This window comes from Excalfactoria chinensis, chromosome 8, assembly GCF_039878825.1.
Source record: "Excalfactoria chinensis isolate bCotChi1 chromosome 8, bCotChi1.hap2, whole genome shotgun sequence".
Taxonomy (NCBI): Eukaryota; Metazoa; Chordata; class Aves; order Galliformes; family Phasianidae; genus Excalfactoria; species Excalfactoria chinensis.
The window spans coordinates 27,906,419-27,925,461 of record NC_092832.1 but is presented as its reverse complement, the minus strand read 5'-3'; the positions used below and the strand labels follow the sequence as shown (position 1 = coordinate 27,925,461).

The following is a 19,043-nucleotide window of genomic DNA, read 5'->3' as shown; positions in this document are numbered from 1 at the left end:
TGGAAGCAAGATAGTCAAAAATGAAATGTGAAATGTGGTGTTAGAAGAAAAGCAGTTATCCCAGCAGACGTGGTCATGAGCAGCTTATGTGCTCTACTCTTCCAGCTTAGCATCGCTAAGGGTTTTGCTAAAACTGAGTTTTGTGCATTGAGATGATGGACAAATTAAAAAGCATGGGAAGAATCAGACCCCTCACAAATACATGGTGTGAAAAAAAAAAAAACACATAACCTCAGTGAATCAGTTTTATTTGGAAGAGAGAAGAAATATTTTGTTTTGGTGTTTTCTTGTTTGTTTGTTCATTTGGTTTTTTGTTTGTTTGTTTTTTGTGGGGAGGAGAAGGAGGGAAGGAAGAGAGCATCAGATTTCCTGAGGATTCTGCAAAAATATCTATTTTTGGTGACATTGAAGGTATTTAAGAACAGTTTAGTCAAGTATCTGTATCAGTAGTACCTTAGAATGAAAAGTAGGATAGAAAATGCCCAAGTAATTACCTGATGCATCTGTATACTATACCTCCACTGTGTAGGTGGAGCTTCAAAATCTCTATATTCCAGTATTTAACTGTACTTTGAAATATTTCTGAAGGATCTTGAATATTATAGAATAGATATTTCTGTGTCCTGCAAGCTGAACTACTACTACTGGCTTCTAATAACAGACCATCCATTTTGTGAGATTCATACAGCAAAAACATTTTCTATCCATATTCTCCCCTCTTTCCGTAAGGGAGAATATAATGCATTTTAAGTCATATTTTGCAGTGCAGTTGTACTTACTTGTCCCAGCACACAATAATACAGAAGCCAACCTCAGCTTGCACTGGCTGAATTGTGGAAGGGGGGGGGAGGGGAAGACTGAAAGTTGATAGCCGGTCTTCTCACAGTACATTCAAGACAGATGTATGCTTATTTTGTTTGTAGTATTTCTTCCCTTGAGAACTTCTTAACACAAAGTATGTTTTATGTAATTACAGCTCAATTTTCATTCAGTTTCTTCACTAATAGTTCCAATGCCACATGTAGAGGGTGTCCTCATAGGATAAAAAAAAATTAGGATTAGAGGGACAAATGCAGTTCTCTAAAGAATTATACAAAAAGTAGAACACTAAGCATAGACCTGTACTGATTTCTGTTCAAGACAGGTTACTTTTAAGTGACCTGTTAAAACAAATTTGCTCCATAGATTAGTTTATTCCATACAACACTGCTTTTCAGATTTGAAAATCAAACTTACGTAGTCTAGAAGTCTTGGCATGCTATTTTGTAGCCCTGCTGTAGCACTGGTCACATTCTCCTCCTAGAATGAAATCCCTTGAATTTTCTGAGCACAACAATGCCTGTTATTGCTTCCTACTTTAAAAAATATAACATTGGAGCCAGAGTCAGAAGAACTCGGCAGCACATCAAAAACACCAAGTGCACAAGTAGAAAAAGGTGAGCAATTCAAGTCTACAAGTCAGGCTACAACAACAGCTTCAGTTTGAGAGCATTGGAATAAACCTCCTGGCCTTCCATATACTTGGTCAGCTCCACACAGCCTGGCAACTGGAGGTAAGCACAAGTAGAGGAACTTTCACATACTCCAGGGCAGTGCTCACAGCCTAGATCCACTACTGGAACTTCCCATCTTCAGCTCCACATTTCCCCAGACTTGCTTTATAAAAAGCTGCTTGAGCACTGAGATATTCACAGTAGCCAAAGATTTTTTTTTTTTCCGATTTTTTTTTTTATCAGGAAATAGTACCATCACTCATCATTCTCTTTAATCCTTCTCTGTCTTTGGAACAGGATAGAAGAGGATGTTTCGTAAATACATCTGCCTTTCTTTCTCTCAAGGAACCTAAAACTACTCAGTCCTTCAAATTAGAATGAATAAGTAGCTTTGTTATTTTTTTTAGAGGGACTTAATGCAAGTCAAATTGCTCTTTAAAACAGGACAGTTGAGTAGTATTTTACATTATGAAAATACGTCTAAATTATCATCACTCATGGTGTTTAACTTTAAAACTTCAGCAGTCAGATTCTCCTACCTGCATGTCAGGTCTAACAAAACAACAATTGGTTTGTCTACTACTATACATGCAATTTTGTATCACGCAGCCACAGGGGGTATTTTAGGTACAGAAAAATGATATATTTAATTCAGCATTCCACCCAGCATATTTCAGCATGATGCATGTTAAAATGAAAATGTAAAGTTTCATTCAAGTTCCACAACAGTTTGTGTCTTTAGCATTATTTGTGGCAGGGTGTATCAGCCTAGACAAAGCAATGTGCTTTTGCTACACAGTTGCTTGGACAACTGAGTTTAATTTATGGAACATGAACAATTCAGAAGTTGCCATTGAAGTGGTGGCTTTGGAGACCATAATCTTTCTGTGGTGACAAACCAAATTAAAATGGTTTGACCAGAACAGATAAGAAATTTTGCACATTAGACACTGAATCCATTGGGAGGGAAAAAAAAAACAAAAACAAACAAACATACACATCCACAACTCACACACCTTCAAAAGTAATTGTTTCCTTCTGATGCAAGGAAAGTTTAGGTGTGCAGATGGGATCTGCCCATCTCAAATAGCTGAAGGAAACTAGTCTGTGAAGACAAAGATCAGTTCAGTTGATAACATGCACTAGCCTTTACCCACTAAATCAGTGCTCCATATTTGCTAATTCTGGTTTAACAGTTCTAATTCACCTTAACAGTTAAATGCAGCATATTCTTGAGCATCTGAATGTACTGCAGTTTCTGTTTGTATGCAGTGTGGTACAGGTCAGTCAAAACATGGAACTGAAATGCAGACTATTTAAATATTGCATTAGTCATCCTCCTGCTAAAAAAAAATCAAGTGGTAAAATCATTGGGGGAAAAACAAACAAACAAAAAAAAACAACCAACAACAACAACAAACGAACAGAAGCTGAAATAGTATTCATACAAAATATGAAAGCAAGCCTCCACTCACAGACTTAAATCACAGTTAAGTCTATCTTGTATGTCCACTGTTTCCCTTGCTGTGCAAGTGTGCAACCTCACTTTGAGGAAAACCACTGTTTTGTGTATATTTACTTTAAAGCAGGCACCTATTCCTGGTGTTTCAAGACCAATCTAAGCCCATTAGAAAGTTGAGGCACACGAACACTCCTAAAAAAGTCCAGTGCAGCGCAGCATACCTAGGTGTAAACTGGAGTTTTCTTTTGAAGCTGAAGATTTAAGTCAAGCACTTCAAAAATGCTCGCAGTTCAACCAGACACAGCAACACTTTTGCTTCGCATGCTACAGCAGAAACTTTATTTAGTTCATTTTGAAAATATTTCCAACCAAAATTTATTTTTGCAAATTCACAGAAATAAGCTTTAACAGATAGGCTGTATACAACTCAAATACAAGTAATACTTTTAACAATAACTTACCAGTACAAACTAATGATAAGCTACAAACTCACAAAGAATTGTAAACATTTTGCACAACTGTCAGTCCTTTCTTTTAGGCAAAGTGCTCTTTTGATGACAAATAAATTAACAAATACATAACTAGAGTGATCTACTTCCAGACAATACAAAAAGGTGTTTAATAAGGCTTGTAAACAATGTAATATGTAATTATGCAGAATCCATAAAAGTGTCTTGCAGGCTAAATGTATACTTACATACCTGGGCAGCAAAAACGTTCTTGAAAATGCTTTAAATGTTAAATAAAAAGTTAACATTAATATCTTTTCCAATGATAACTTTCATACACAGTAACTGACTTAAGCTTACATCCTTAATAGCTTATATCCCTGACAGAAAGAAATTAGGTATGACTTATTGGCAGTTGTGTCATTGAATGGGGTAGCAAAGGCTGGAGTCCAAGAGCTGTAGGCGAATGAGCTACAAAAACAGAAAAATTTACTTGTTAACTTCAGTGAAAGTATAAATAAATGTTCACCAGTCCCAACCACCATGCACTGTTTCTCTAAACAAGTCTGATGCCAGGAGCTACTAGGTGGCATCACAAGTGCTTCTGCCAACTCCATACTCCAGGCCCAGTGCTCACTTGCCTCCAACCACAGCCCACCTCACACACTACTATGGAGAAGAACAAGCTCAGGCCACATGTGCAGCTGAGAGTCCAGGCCTCCCAAATCTTTCAGTCTCTCCAAATCACAAGTTTGAGCCCAATTTGTTGACTTATCAGCTCAAATAACTCACAAAGACGTTTTTTGATAACAAAGCTCCCCCCCCCCCATTATGCATCACTGAGAAGCTTTCAGTACGCCTATAGTTTGTGGGGTAAGGGTCAGGGGGTGGATGGTCAGCAGTTTTCTTTTAAATTAGATAATTCCAGAAAATACAGCATGAATGCTACAAAAACAAGTGTTTGAATTCTTACTACTAATGTTCGTGGTTTGGAGGAAGTACAGAAAGTAGTCTTCATACCCAGATCTTCAGCTGTGCTACTACAGTGAAGTGCTACTGATAGAAGTGGTGCACTTCTTAACAAGGCACAGAGGGCAAATGCTGCATTAAGATATTACATAAAGCATGAAACAAGAAATCCAGTAAGCTTCTGTAATAGAAGCCTGGTAAACTGTTCTTGTACAGTGAAGAATGATTTTACTTGGATATGCAAAGTTGTACCTACCATCCATATAACTATGCAGGGCAGTTAACATAGTCCCATCTTGGGGTACATATGCTGAATATGCCATTTCTTCTAACATGGATGGAGACAGCCTGGAGGGCTGCACTGCTGTGACTGGAGCAGTAGATGAATGATTAGGACTAACATGTTTCTTGTGACGTGCTCTGCAATTCTGAAACCACACCTGAAAAAAAAAGGAAAAATATTTACATCATGTCAATCAATTGCATTCTGCTTTGACATTAACTTGATATAAACCTCAGAGCTCAGTTAGTTAATTGGGCCTCAAACGTAGCACTGACAGTCCAAAAGAATAAATATCTACTTTGAAGATGTGTGGTGCTTTAAGCATACATGAGCAAGCCAGGAGAGGTTCTGTAGCAACAGATAGTCCACAGAAGACAGGCACTGTGAGAGACTGCATGGGTGCCGGGGCAGGTGCCTGGCTGGGCACACACAGCTGCTAAATGCAAGTACATAGGAGGGATGCAGTCATCTCTTGTGCCTCAACACTGCTGGCAGTAAAGCAGATGTTTCAGAGGGTACCTATTTTTCTTTTCCATGTGAGGTTTGTGAGCTTCAACTTTTTAAAAGCTTGATCGCAATTTCCAGCTAGCTAATCTCTATATGTCTCTGTCAGATCTCATGGGCTAGGAGGAGATAAGGGAACAGCAAGCGTGTTTCTAATTATGTAAGTTTATAAATTAATATAGAAACAATAAATTTACATAGAAAAAGAGCATGAATATGATGGCTGCCAAGAGAAGTCTTCAAGCAAAGTAAGAACCATAAGAACCCAAGTTTGTGCTTCTCAGTTTTAAATGGCCTGGATGTTTTACCTCTGCTCTCTAAAACAGATCACTAGGTAATTGGTCCTAACGTCTGTGTTGTGTATGACAAGTCATCTTCAAAAAGCACAGCTCTTAAGAGCGTGCTGCTGAATTCATAAATTTAAGCTTACGAAAAGCTTAGTGCCAATTGCATGCTCTTTAGGCAGGAAAGTTTCTTCCTTGACTATTACTAATCTTCCATTCAAAGTGCAAGGATACTGCAAATCATCCACAATGACATCTTGGTTCTAGACCTACTCCTAGATAAGGACAGTTTTAATAAACCACCGCATTAGATCTTTCTCCACCACACAGTAACTACATTATTATTGTTAAACTGCCATTAAGCATTTCCAGCAGATGAGCAGCAGACTTTGTAACTTAGAGCAATCACCTGTATAACGCGCCTGCTCAGGCCTGTTCTTTCTGCCAGTTTCTGGAGTGTTTGTGCATCTGGATTGTTGTCCTGCGCAAACTGTGCTTGCATAACCTGAAAAGATAAGAGTCGGATTTTTATTATTATTTTTTTTGTGTAGTCCCAAGGGGAGCATCAGAGCCTTATCTCAGACTACAGTCCTTCTCCTTCTCTGATTTAAGGAAACTGCTGTAATCTCTAGTCCCCAGACGGTCCCCGGTAAAAAGGAGAAAAATATATTTTAAATTATCCACAAAATTCACACCCAAAATAGGAGCCTCTTATACTGCTTAACTGGACTGAGACTTTCATGAGAAATGAATTATGCTTGGAAACAGAAACGGATGAAGTATTCAGTTATGATTGTACTAAATGGATCGCAGAAGAAAACACGCTGCAAAAGATTCAAGCATACTTAATAAAGAAAATGGTTACAGCAGCAGACCACAGCAAACAACATAAGCTTTGGTGGGGTTCTTCAAGCTTGTGAATTCTATCTGCGTCTTGCACTATATGGAGCAACTTGATGCTCTTTTCAGCTACATGGAGAACGTGGGCAACTTGGAAGCTCTTTGTACTGCATTTACTTTCCACTGATGTGAGAGGCACTCGGGCTGCACCCTGACGGACTTGCACTATGCAGCTATTTGGTTGGACTAGTTTTTGTTACAAATTATCACATTATCACCTGAATTACAGTTCTTGAGGAAGTAGATGTCAGCGTGACCTGCATCCAGAACAGCTCTGGAACATGTAAATTTTACCTTAGTTAAGACGTAAGACTTCACAGATTTCTGCAGGACTTCTTCAGCAATTTAATAAATCATAGCTTCTCATTTCTGGATTTTATTCCTTGATGGTCTGCAAATTTTGCCTTGCTTCATCTTTGAGGAACTCAGACAACTACTCTTCAAATTCAGAAACATTTAAACTATTCATTTTCCTGACGAGTTTCGTACAAGAACATCAAAAACATGGACATCCTTCTGCTTCCTGAGGCACACTACTGGAAGTCTTCTGTCAAGAACAGGCGCTGAGACAGATGCATTGAGCAGACAGCAAGTGTCTGTAAAGAAGATCTCGTACCTGCTGAAGTAGGTTACAATCCAGTAAAATGGGAAAAGCAAACATGGGAATTTAACTGACGTCAGAACAGAAGAATCCCTGAATCCAGAGAGCTGGATCTGTCATTCATTCAGCTCATGTTGGAAAAGCAAGTCTCCTTCCTGCAGAAATTCACTGATATCTAGAGCCTTTGCATCTTAGGCCCCTTCCAGGTAGTGCTCTTGTTCTAGGTTAATAACACCTTGACTTCAGTTATGGATCAAACAGCAAATCAAGCATCATGCAACCGTGTGCCATGTTATGCACTGATGATAACACCTCAGCTTAACTATATTTGACTGCTTTTACCACAAATAAGAGGAGGACACTGTGACAAAGCAGAACAGTAGAAGATGAACACCACAGTGACTGTGCATCCAGAAACTCACCAAAGGAATATCATAAACTGAACAAGAAAGATGCATAGCTAGAACTAGGGAGAAAGCTGCCGCTTCCTTTCCACTACAGGCTGGCTGACACTTCTTAATCTGGTCTTGCTGTTACCCTTCTCACGGTGAGCTGGCACTGATCGTGGTGTTCTTCCCTAACAGGCTCATTTGGTGAAATAGTGATCCAGAGGCAGAAATTACTCATATTTGATGCAATCCAGAGTCAACTCTTGTCAAGACAGCAACAAGAAGCTCTGAGATACGGGCAGTTCCAACCCCCACCAGGCAGGCATGACCCTACCAGGAGTTTTGATTTCATAATTCCAGACTTCCAAGGCTCCCACTTCCCTTTTGTCCTAACACTGGGAAGGAATATAACTAGTGATTGAGCTCGTATAACAGGATATTGAAAAAACATGTTTTGATAATGCATGATCAAGAACAAATTGGACAGTAGAAAAACTGCTGCCAAGAACTTCAAATGCTCTTCTCTATTTCACTCCACCCAGCTCTGTGAAAAAGCTGTCTGCCCCCCTCACTCTCAAACATGCAGCATTACATACTGAAGCTCGGCTCTTGAAACATGACACCAAGTCTACAGAATTCAGTATGTTTAAACAGGCAGCAGCAAAGCTCAAAGATACTTCGAGATTGAGCATGCTTGTGAAGCATTTTGGAAGGGCTGAGAGAAAGGGAAGAGGGAAGGAGAGCAAAGATGAGCCCTTCCTAAGAGTCTGTCTTCCCAGTACACATCAATATAGCGAAGACACGATCTAAAAAGAAAGTATGGAGGAAAAATGATTATGAGAAATAAACATGCAATTATTCCCCTTCCTCTCTATGAAACAAAGGAAAATATTCATTAACTGGAGTTCAGCTGTATTCACGTGAATATTAACAGGAATCGATGACTTACCCGTTGTTTTGAGAAAGTAAACTTTTGCAGTCCTTTACTGAGCACTGCAATAAAATCGGAGCTTCCTGCCTGCTAATGTCTTGAAGTCATATCCAGTACCCATCTCTAGTACAACTCTTCATATTACGTAATTCTAAAAATATTCTTTATTATGTGCAGTGATGCAAATGTCTGTTTAAATAGATTTCATCAAACAATCAAAATAGATCAACCTTTTTGTTTCCACTCTGCAGTATTACTGGCTGCCCCCAGGGAAATAAAAAGCTCGAAGAGTAACTATTTCATGTGAAACCGCTGAAGCCAACAAACTATTCCAGAAACATGCCGTGTCTTGATAGTTTTTGAAAAAGTATAAAGCATACAAGCTTACTCTTTCCCCACATATGCATCTGATTTCCTATCAGTTCAGAAGTTACATCCTGCATAAACCTGAAATACTCAAGTTTTTAGTATTGCCTCTACCTGGAGTTGATCCGCTGTGAAGCTGGTCCGAGCTCTTTTTGCTGGTTTTGGATGATTAACATCTTGCTCTGTTAGCAATGCTCCTTCCACACTAACCCCATTACCTGAAGTATTAAAAAGAAGACGCTGTCTGCTAAGTATTCAAAATGATGTTATTCATAAATGAGATGGTCGTCTAACAACTTACAGTGGCTGGCCAGCTGGATTTCACATGCAGAAAAGCCAGGTTTTGTTCAAAGTTAAATTGATCTGACATCACCACCCATTCCACCCCCACTGACTCCCTTGCAAATTGATGGAGGAAACAGATGCAGCATGACATTTTATCAACTAGATACGTATGCTTTCTTTTCCTTAGGATAGGAAACAAGTTAAACAAACTAAAAATAAATAAATAAATTAAAATATCAAGTAATTTAACACAGTATTTTAATTCAAGAACCTGTGCTTCCAGCCTTAGTAAAGGTAGATAGATAATTAGCCCTTTTAAGATGGAAGTTGAAGGAAAATCCAACAATTTAATTAAAACTAAACCACGAACAGTTCTTAAAAGCAGCATTACCATTTTCAACTTCTCTTTTCAGATTGTCCAACATGCAGTCATAATGTACTCTACAAAGGACTTTCTCTTCAACCAAAGCAAACTCCTCTCCAGTAGAAAGCTGTCTTTTGCAGGAGAAGCAGGCAAAGCATGCCAAGTGGTACACATTTCCCTTAGCCCTTCGGACCCAGTCTGTAGAATGAATGTGCCTCCCACAGCGGGAGCAGCGGGTGCCATAACGCCTGCAAACAATGAAGGTGAACAGAAGACTGAAGTCAGATGCTAACCAACCCAGGCACAGTGGTTGCTCCAGGAAGGTTAGTAGAAAATAGACATGGAAGCACAGCTGAGATCCACAGCAAGACAACTGACCACACAGAGCTAGAGGACTGCATAACTATATTTATACAGCAACAAAATCAGCCAGGTTGTATCTGATAACTCAAAGCAAAATCACTACTGACCTATAAAAGTTAATAATTTACTTAAGGCAAAGAGCAACGTTAAAACATTTAAACCGCTACGTGAACTCACAAATCCTCACCTTTCTTTTTATGAAAGTCATCTCTGTAAAAGCTGTGGGTGGGAGATAGGAACAGCTGGCTTCATGCTCAAAATCCCCCCAGTTATTTAAAAGTATTTCACTGTAGTGGTAGTTCAGGTTATTCAGCTACATCAGCCGTCACTGTTCACTGTCCCTTCCACTGAAGGGGGGAAAGCATACATCTCCACAATTTTTTCCTTAGTTGTCATCACATTTATGATTTTATCATCTTCAACAGAAGTTCAAATATAGGCAGACATTTACAGTGTTACTGTATAATGTTGCTAAAGAGGAAAAGGAAACTAACAGCCAGGATATGTTGGATTATGTAAATTAACATAACTTTGTTCCTTCCACCTCCCCTCCCCAAGTTCACCATCCTCAGACTGTTCCATCCCTCCATCTTTCAATGGATGGATAGTTTACAATAATCCACTCACTACACAGATGAGAATCCCATAAATGTTTTGGCTGGAGAAAGTACTAGTGGTCACAGCAAATTTTCTTCCTGCTTTCTGGACTGAAGATTTTCTATCTTGAGCACTGAGACCAAGAAGTCTTTCTATGCCACTCGGAATTAATAATATTCTCCCTTATGCAATTAGATCCTAATATTAAGAATGCTTCATATTCTAAATCAAATTGATCCTAGAAAGGTGTAGCTGCTGAAATCCTTTTTAAAGATTAAAAGATCGACTTAGAGGTGTGTTAATAACAGCATATGATATCCTAAGTCTCATACCAGAGTGCTAGTCCGAAAAGAAAGTCATCTCAGCTTGGCCTTGTCTCCTTCATCAGCATTACACTATGAACAATTCTTTGCACATAAGCTAAATTTACTGTTGTTTTGACTTTGACTAATACCTACCCCTGCTTCATGTCCACAGAGGTGAATGATTCTCAAAATTGAGTAGCTAGGCACAGATTAAGGTTTGTTATGTAGTTGCATTAGACAGGTGTGAGGCTTCCACATTCCTTCACAGTAAATATCCATTTAATTTCTTATGAGTAATAAACTATGCACATATAAGTAAGAGAACAGAGAGAACCTAAACACCCATTCTACTTACAGATTAAGTAAAACCTGACAAGCAAGTGTGAAATTGTGTTAAATAAAGTGTTACTGCTGCACAGCATACCTGAAATAATCAAGTTTGCAGAAGATATCTTTATCTTTGATATAGCAGCTGGTGTGCCTCCCAAGAGATGTTCTGCAAACACTGCATGAGAGACAGCGAACGTGCCAGCAGAGGTCATTCACCTGCAAAAGCACCAAAAGAAAAGTACTCCTCAGAGTCTGTACTACCAGTATTCATATTTTGTATTTATAAAAACTATATATATATTTTTATACAACCAGAAAAGAACAGAAACGATGTGTACCATGATTCACAGAAAATGTATCCTCAAGGCAAAACTGCCTATAGAACTGCATGCGTTAGGAACCAATGAATGTGACAAACGTCTTCAAAATAAGATTTCATGCCTTTATAATTGAAAGCACAGGAAGAGGAAGCAAAAGATCCAAGTTCTATGTGGATATTTGGTGCCTCGCTCTGTTCTCACATTACTGGGGTAACGGAGCAAGTTCTGGCATCACATGACCTCACTGCTAACTTGCACTCTTATTTCCCAGGCTGCAAAAACCTCCTGTCTCACAATGAACAAATTTTGCAAAGTGATTTGAAATTTTAGAACGCAAATACTGAATAAAAAACAAAACAGTCTGTCAAGTAGAAACACAACATGAACTGCATCTTACCAGAAGGCTGGTAAGCACAGTTGGAGTGGGAGCTCCAAAACACCAGCAGTTGTTTTACAGCAAGTTCAAAAATTGTTTAAAATATAATAACCATCCTGAAATTACAGCCCTGGAAAGCAGCAGCAGATCAGGAGTTTTGAAAAGGCGCATGTAAATGTTGGGCAAATAAATAATCCAGAATTTTCATTTCTTCATCCTTATAAAGGCAGTTCTTTGTCATGCAAACATTCTGCACCACCCATTAGACAAACCACTTAATTTGAAAGCCCAATATTCCCACCATCCAAAAAAACCTGAGTGACAATCCTGTGGATAATTCTGTATCGCACAGGAGAACTTACATAAACCAAACAATAAGTACTTTTAGATGCATACAATTTCCTTTAACAACTTCCACGACAATTTGTCATCTGATAGGGAACAGCGGGTTCATCAGTCCTTATGTGAGGAATGGCAAAGCAGTGATCTACCTGACCCAGCGCTTCTGTCAATGTGCTGCCATACAAGCCACAGGGAAAATGAGATGTTGACTCTGACAGATCGGGCTGAGACAGACCATTTCAGTCATTCCTCAGGTTATAATACTATGGCTTGCAGTTGCCCAGCCCTCTCCCAGTATTTGTCATTGTTGGCAGCCACAGTTTCGTACACTGACAAATTTACACCACAGTATAATGTGAAACCGTTGATAACAGCTGTCACCAAATTGATCCTCTCAAATATTTTGTGGAATGGGTGCCTTGCAGGCAGAAAGGACAACAGCATCAGGGCCAGCCTGAGCCCACTCTGCACCTCTGCACAGCGGGGATCCCAGGGGATCAGCTCCCCCCGGGCCCTCAGGAAGCAGCCGGCACATCACTGCACAGCGCTGATCACATCCCAGCAGCACGGACGGCTCATCACAGGCTAATGCTCTCCCACAGAGCTTTGTTACACGGCTGGTGTGATGTCACCCATCTGCCTTCCCATTTACAGGGCTGAATTTAGGAGATACAACTGCTGCTGATCAGGAAGGCATCTCCCAGCTATCAATCTCTACCTATACAGAAAGGAATGGTGTTTAAGATGAAGTCAAAATGGGGATCTTTTGCTCTGAGCCTCATTTAACCGAGGTTTTCAAAAAGCAGACAGCAACATGCAGGAAATGAGCAACCAGGATGTCACTGGAGTTAACAGAACCAGAAGTGATTTCTGTCATCCCTGCTCCGTTATCCTGCACTGTGTGCAAACACACATACAAATGCGACTGGGGTTTAATGGAACAAAAGGCATACAGAAGTGCTCCACAACCTGCACATAACCTGCTTTAAATAAATGCCAACCCGGCATACACATTCCTTTGACCCCCTCATTACAACTGGGATAAAAGGAAAATGACCTAAAAAAGAACATTTACATTTTTGATGATGCTACAGACTTTCACTTTGCAGGGCATACAATGAATTTAAGTCTGCATCTGTTGGAATCAAGTGACTGAAAACACGATTTTCTAATCTGACTTCTGAAAGGAGAGAAGGCAGGACTCTGACCCAGCATAACTTCAGTGGCTGCAATCCAGATGGAAAATAGCCACCTCCAAACTGCCTTAACGTCTTATGTTTAAAGCCACATGTTTGTTAAATAATCTTGCTTAGTCCCAAATGCTAGAACTAACAAAAACATTTTTCAATCATGCCAACTTCTCAGATGTTACTAGAGTCCCTTTTTAAAGGAATACATTATTTCCACGCTTCTGAATAGGCGCTGCTTTCCTTTCAGATTCACAGCATCTCACTGAGATTCTTCTAGCTAACAGCACATGGGTCAGTGCTACCAACTGCTTTACCAGGAGCAAACAGCACAACCGAGACGTTACCCACACGCTGACTGAGCCATCTTTCTCATCCCTTACGGAACGCATCAAGAATACGCAGCCCCAAAGCACGAGAGCATTCTGACAGCACAGGTATCACTTCAGTTTTCCTGCGAGGCCCAAATATCACAAACACGCAGTTAACTTCAGTGCTCTAAAAATGCTCACTTTTGCAGTAATTCTGCTCATCTCTGCACGTCGAAGAACCGGCTCAGATCGTTACAGATGCCGACTGCACAACAACAGCGATGAAGGAAAGCAGATGAGAAGCGTGCGAGATAAAGGGACGGGACTCCTCACAGCTCGGCTGTCCGCCCGCAGCGCCATCGCGTTGTGCCACCGAGCTCAACTCATCGCTGTCAGACGCCCAGGACCCGCTACGGCTTTGAGGCGCCGCAGCCCCGCGGCCCGGCCGAGCCCACTCCGCACAGCGCGGCGCCCGCCGTGGCACTTCACCTCCCCGCAGTTCTCGCGGTACGGGGCCGATTCGGCCACCTCGGCGGTGGAGAGGCGCAGGGACGGCGGGACGCTCTTACCTTCAGCAGGTACTTGTCCACGATCTCCAGGCCGCAGCTGCTGCACATACACTTGCTGGGCGCGCAGCCGGAGCCCGAGGCCATGGACCGCGGCGAGGAAGAGGGCGACAGGGCGGCGGAGGAAGAGCAGGAGTCCTCGTCGGCCGCCGCCGGGCTCTCCTACGGGGAGCACGGAGAGTCTATGAGTGCGGTCGCCGCCGGCCTCGGCGAGGAGAAACGGGGCACGCCGCAGGGAGCCCCGCCCGGCCCGACCCTCCCGTCCTGGAGCACCTGCGGGGTCGCGCCGAGCCCCACGGGGTGGGTCGTGTCGGGAGCCGGAGCTCTTCCGCCGAGCGGAGGCTGCGGGACTCGAGGGGGGAAGAGATCGAACCGCGGAGCACCGCCCGCGACTCGCACTGGGCAGCGGCGCGCATCCGCTCACCTTCTCCGAGGGGCCGCCGAGCGCGGGCAGGTCCTTGTCCTCCAGCCTGCACACGAACATCGGGTCGCTCTTCCAATACATGGCCCTGCCCTACCGCATACCAGCTCCGCGAAGGGCGGCGGGGCGCCACGAGGTTGCTCCGGGAACCTCACCGCGAGTCTCTGCCCTCAGCGCCTGCCAGAAAAAAGTTTTGTTTGCGAGGGGGTGGGCCGTGCCGCGCGAGGACGGCCTTCCGCGCCTGCCTGCTCTGCCCTCACCAGCAGAACCCGCCTCCGAGAGCTGCCGCGGCAGCAAACCCGCACCGAAGCTGTTAGACAGCAAAGAGCACCGTAAGGAAGGAAAAGGAGGGAGGAAAAACAAACACAAACAAACAAAAAAATTAAAAAAGGACACCGCATACTCCTCCTCTTTTTCCCCTCCTCCCCTCCCCGTTTATCTTCGCCGCTTGTCACAGCTTCACCGCCTCCAGCCCCCCGAGACTGAACAAAAACTCGAGCTACGTCTCCCTCCGTATCAGCGCCGAACGCAGCGATGTGGGTGCGCGGGACGGACGGACGGACGGACGGCTTTTCCGTGCCCCGCAGCTGAGCCCAGCTCTGCAGCTCACACACTCCAAGCGCCGTCTACGCAGTGTCCGCACGTGCGTGCGCCGTTATAAAACCTTTCTCATTAAGCTAAAGAAGGAACACCTGCGATGCCCAAAGGCCATAGCATTACTTTAGTTCTGAGCTCACACCTGTTGCTAATTAACGCCGGTGTGTTCGTCTGCACAGCAGACAGAGGCGGCTAGGAGCCGCCTGCCCGTAGCTCTCCGAGCACCCGGCCGTGTCCCCTAACGGAGGGGCTCCACGTGCTACTTGCGCGGTTTTCCTGCGATTACTGAACGCTCCTCCTGGAGTTTCCCCAAGTTGTGCCGCGCTCGGGACGGTGCAGAACGAGCCCGTGGCAGGTGGGGGCAATAGCCGCGGGACCGCTACTGCGCCGAGCCGGGCAGGTGACGCTAATTAAACGTGCTGCTACGCCTCTATTCTCTGCACCTCTTTTTGAGTGCGTATCCTGGTGACAGATGGTGGAGTTTGTACAAATCGAACCGAGAGCTGCCGCTACAACGGTAACACTCTGAGCAAAGGGAACTCGGTTTTTGAGACACTGTAAGAAAGAACGAACCCTGCGCTACTCACCCCTCACTCCCCTTTTACCTTTCTTTCAGGTTCAGAGGCCCCGCCTCTGTGAGATCGGCACCGAGCCCCTCGTACTGCTGTACCCCGCTCGCTTGCCCGGCGTTCTAACCGATCGGCCCGGGGAGAGTCTCACTTAAAGCAGCCTTAGGAGCTAACTGCTGCCGCCCAGCAATGTCGTCGGGGCGCTGTGAGACGCGGTGCTTTGTTCTAAGTGTAGAGAAGTTCGGGACGGTGTGGCGGAAGCCGTCTGGTCGCCGGTGGGCAGAGCGGGAGCGCCGTGGCCGGCTGTGCTCCCCGCCCCAGGGGAATTCCACTCTGCGCCCCGACGGGAGGGGCGGTCCGGAGCGCCTCCGATCCCCAAGTCGCACCGCTGCGCTCCGGCCCCACGCGATCACCTAGAAGCGGCTTTAGGGCGTCTCCCCGCCCGGGTACCCACACGTCCACCGGGCTGAGCGGATCGCGGAGGGGAGGGGACGGCTCTGGCGTCGGAACGAGGCCGGAACAGACCGCGGGGCGGTGGCTGGGAGTGCCGAAGGCGAAAGGCAGCCAAGCTGCGTCTCCCCGGGCCGCAGGGGAAGCACCGAAGAATCTCTCCGTTCTGGCAGCCCGACCTTCCCCGTCAGATAAATCCCAGACTATCTCCTGTTCCAGGTGGCACCGCAGAAAAGCAGCACCTGCCCTGGGGGTCGCAAGAGAGATGCGACGTGGAGGAACCAGAGAGCCGTAGGGGAGGCCGGAGGCCCCTGCAGCGCCCTTCGTTGCGCCGTCGATGCTTTCCCCGCACTGTTAACGAGTTTACTAAGCAGTGTTGGTGCGCGCTTGACAGACGGCTGCATTTTAGATTTCTATGAAGCAGCGCCTTCCCGCACGCGCTCACCTTTTATCTCTAATAATACAGCATTAGGAGCCAACACAATCCATACGCGTGTTGTTCCCCGCAGCGATAGCAAACGCGCAGCAGTTATTCATAAGACGCGTGTTGGAGGAAGAAAACAAAAATGCACGGGAGATCTATCGGTGTTTCTTATTCTCGGTGCACGCGCCCAGCGGCCGCGAGAACACCCGCAGCCCCCACCCAGCTCCGCGCGGCGCCCCGCAGCCCCGCATGCACTCTGCCGTGCACTCTGCCGTGCACTCTGCCGTGCACTCTGCCGTGCACTCTGCCGTGCACTCTGCCGTGCACTCTGCCGTGCACTCTGCTTCGTTCCCGTTGCCGCGTTGGTGCCGCGCGGCTCTCTTGACCCGCCCAGGGCTGATCCCGCAGCCGGGACATCGCCGGCCCCGGCAGCCACCGAGGGACGCGGAGACGACACGCCTTGCGACCTCAGGCGGAGACAGCGGAGCTCGGCTACTTCTCCGAAGTCCCGTCTAAATGTCATCGCTCTGGTTACCCGCTCTTGGAGTATTAGTAAGTATCGCTAGAGTAACGTCGTTTCTGAGGAGGTGAAAGCAGGCGGACGCACAGAACTTTGTGGCAGGGAGCAGCGGGCCAAGGGGAGCGGACGGGCCCGTGCTCAGCCTCGTCCCGTAGGGACACAGGGAGGAGCAGAGCGTTGCGGAGAACCCGTGGGGGAGCGCGGTGTTCCGTGTGCGGAGGACTCTCCGATGAGGGACCTCGTCCGTTCCTTTCAGCAGTAAAGCAAGGACGGGGGAGGGAGCGTTAATCATCTGCGTACGGGGGAGATCTTTTAAATGTACAACGGCAGGGCACGGAGCTGAGAGTTGTAGCAAGAGGGTGTTGGCTTGGGCTTCTTGAGCAAAAACAGCACCGCGGAAAGAGCGCGCGCGGCAGGACGTCTCTGAAGGGCGCTCCTGCGAAACGTATCACAACGAAAGCGAACGGGCTGCTGAGAAATTAAACGTGGCACCGCCGTCAGTTTGCAGAAAGCGGACGCCGACACCGAACTGCGGACAATCTGAGCTGCCGCTTCCGATGGCCCTGCCGGGCTCGGCCCACTGCCGTTGCTCACCGCTCTGGGTGTCCCCAGAGCAACGGGCAACGGCTCTGCCCCACCCGCTCCTCCGCCACATTCGGGCCCGAGGAGGTGCCGCGGGTTTGGACGGAGCGCGGGGACTCCGCGGTGGGACGAGCGGCGCTGGGACGAGCGGCGCTCCGCTCGCGGCGTTTCACGTCGCTGCCGAGGGGAACGCAGCGTTCCCTGAGGGGCTGAAACGAGATCCCGCTGCGCGGCCCCGTCTCGCCCCCTCACCTCCCCGCTCATTTATGTCCCGCGATTATCCCCACGCCCCCGCAGGGCGAGGCGGAGAGCGCCGGCAGATGCTGCCGTGGCTCCGTGCCGTCCGGTCTTTGTGCAACCCAGATCCGCGCGGTCCCTTCCTTGGCCAGCAAGCTGTCTGGCAGGAGGGATGGGTTAAAAAGCGGAGCTGATAGCTGTGGGGACAAAGTTCACTTAATGCACACCGCCTTTCCTGTTCCAGGCATCATCTTTCTCATGCTTTAACGTTTGCCCACCTGTGGGTATCTGGAGGTTTTTCATCTCTGGATCTCAGCATCCTGATCTCGGGGGGATGGGGGTGGGGGGAGGGATGATGGCGGCGGTTGCTCTGTGGTCCGTAGTAAGGCAATAAAATGAAGCCAGAACACTTGGGCTTGCTCTTTGTGAGCTCGCGCTCCCCCTGGCTCCAGCCCCTGGTGAAAGCTGCAGAGTTTGGGCTACTCCCGAATTCCTGTTTCTGGACTGGGTTAGTGAGAAGTAAACCGACCCAATCAGTCTCTTACCTGTAACTTGTTTTCCATAGCTGTGTGATGCACTTTCCTTGGGCCAGGCTGTCTGCCTCCATCTCTTGGGTCCAGTATTTTCTGTAGCTTTTGCTCATGACTATTTCAGCGTGAAGCTTTGTATCTCTTGGTTGGGAATGACCAGATGGGCCTGAGGGAAAAGTTTCTGTGTCCGACTTGGATGTATGAAATAGCGGTTTCCTCACCAAAGTTCAGAACCTGATGCAATGTATGTGTGTGTTTGTTTGTTTGTTTGTTTTTGTAGGAGGTGTAAGGGCAGAGGAGGCAAAGGGCATGCAGGGTGTTAGTGGGGTGGAGCCCTGCATTTTTTTATGGCAATGGACCTCGTACTGCAAGAGGGAGTGTAGAATCGTTTCAGAAAATAACGGCAGTAATGTTGCCCTTTTTAATCCTCGTTGCACCTCTCGGTCCCTGCACTGTGAACTGATTGTATTTGTGAAACTTGTGCGTGTTCGAATGGAGCGCTGCATCTGAGTTCCTGAACTTATGGAGAAAACTTCATGTAGAAGCTGACTTTCAACATCTGTGCTAGTTGTACCATACTGCCATGCAGACGGAGAAAGTGTTGTGGACAGAGGAAAATAAAGAAGCAATTGAATGTTATGAAAGAGCACTTTGCCCTTAGCAGAACCAACACGGAAAGCATATATGATTGTTTATAAATACGCAGCTACAAAACTTACTGCCTGCTTTCCGTTGT

General features: G+C 45.6%; 1 protein-coding gene across 5 annotated transcripts; it reads right to left on the bottom strand.

Moving 5' to 3' along the window:
• Positions 1 to 1,732: 1,732 nt before the first annotated feature.
• On the bottom strand, positions 1,733 to 18,648 carry LHX8 (LIM homeobox 8). Of its 5 annotated transcripts, none has more exons than XM_072343398.1 (9): positions 18,056 to 18,648; positions 14,402 to 14,575; positions 13,981 to 14,139; positions 10,970 to 11,091; positions 9,308 to 9,528; positions 8,746 to 8,849; positions 5,854 to 5,949; positions 4,630 to 4,813; positions 1,733 to 3,875 (listed from the first exon to the last, which is right to left on the bottom strand). In XM_072343398.1, the coding sequence occupies exons 2-9, from the start codon at positions 14,480 to 14,482 to the stop codon at positions 3,799 to 3,801; spliced, it is 1,044 nt and encodes a 347-aa protein (XP_072199499.1). In that variant the 5' UTR covers positions 14,483 to 14,575; positions 18,056 to 18,648; the 3' UTR covers positions 1,733 to 3,798. The 5 variants fall into 5 exon arrangements, with proteins under 5 accessions (XP_072199499.1, XP_072199498.1, XP_072199494.1 ...); XM_072343397.1 differs by lacking the exon at positions 18,056 to 18,648 and adding an exon at positions 15,138 to 15,276; XM_072343393.1 differs by lacking the exon at positions 18,056 to 18,648 and adding an exon at positions 14,802 to 15,074 and having other exon boundaries at positions 1,739 to 3,875.
• Between the last annotated feature and the right edge of the window lie 395 nt (positions 18,649 to 19,043).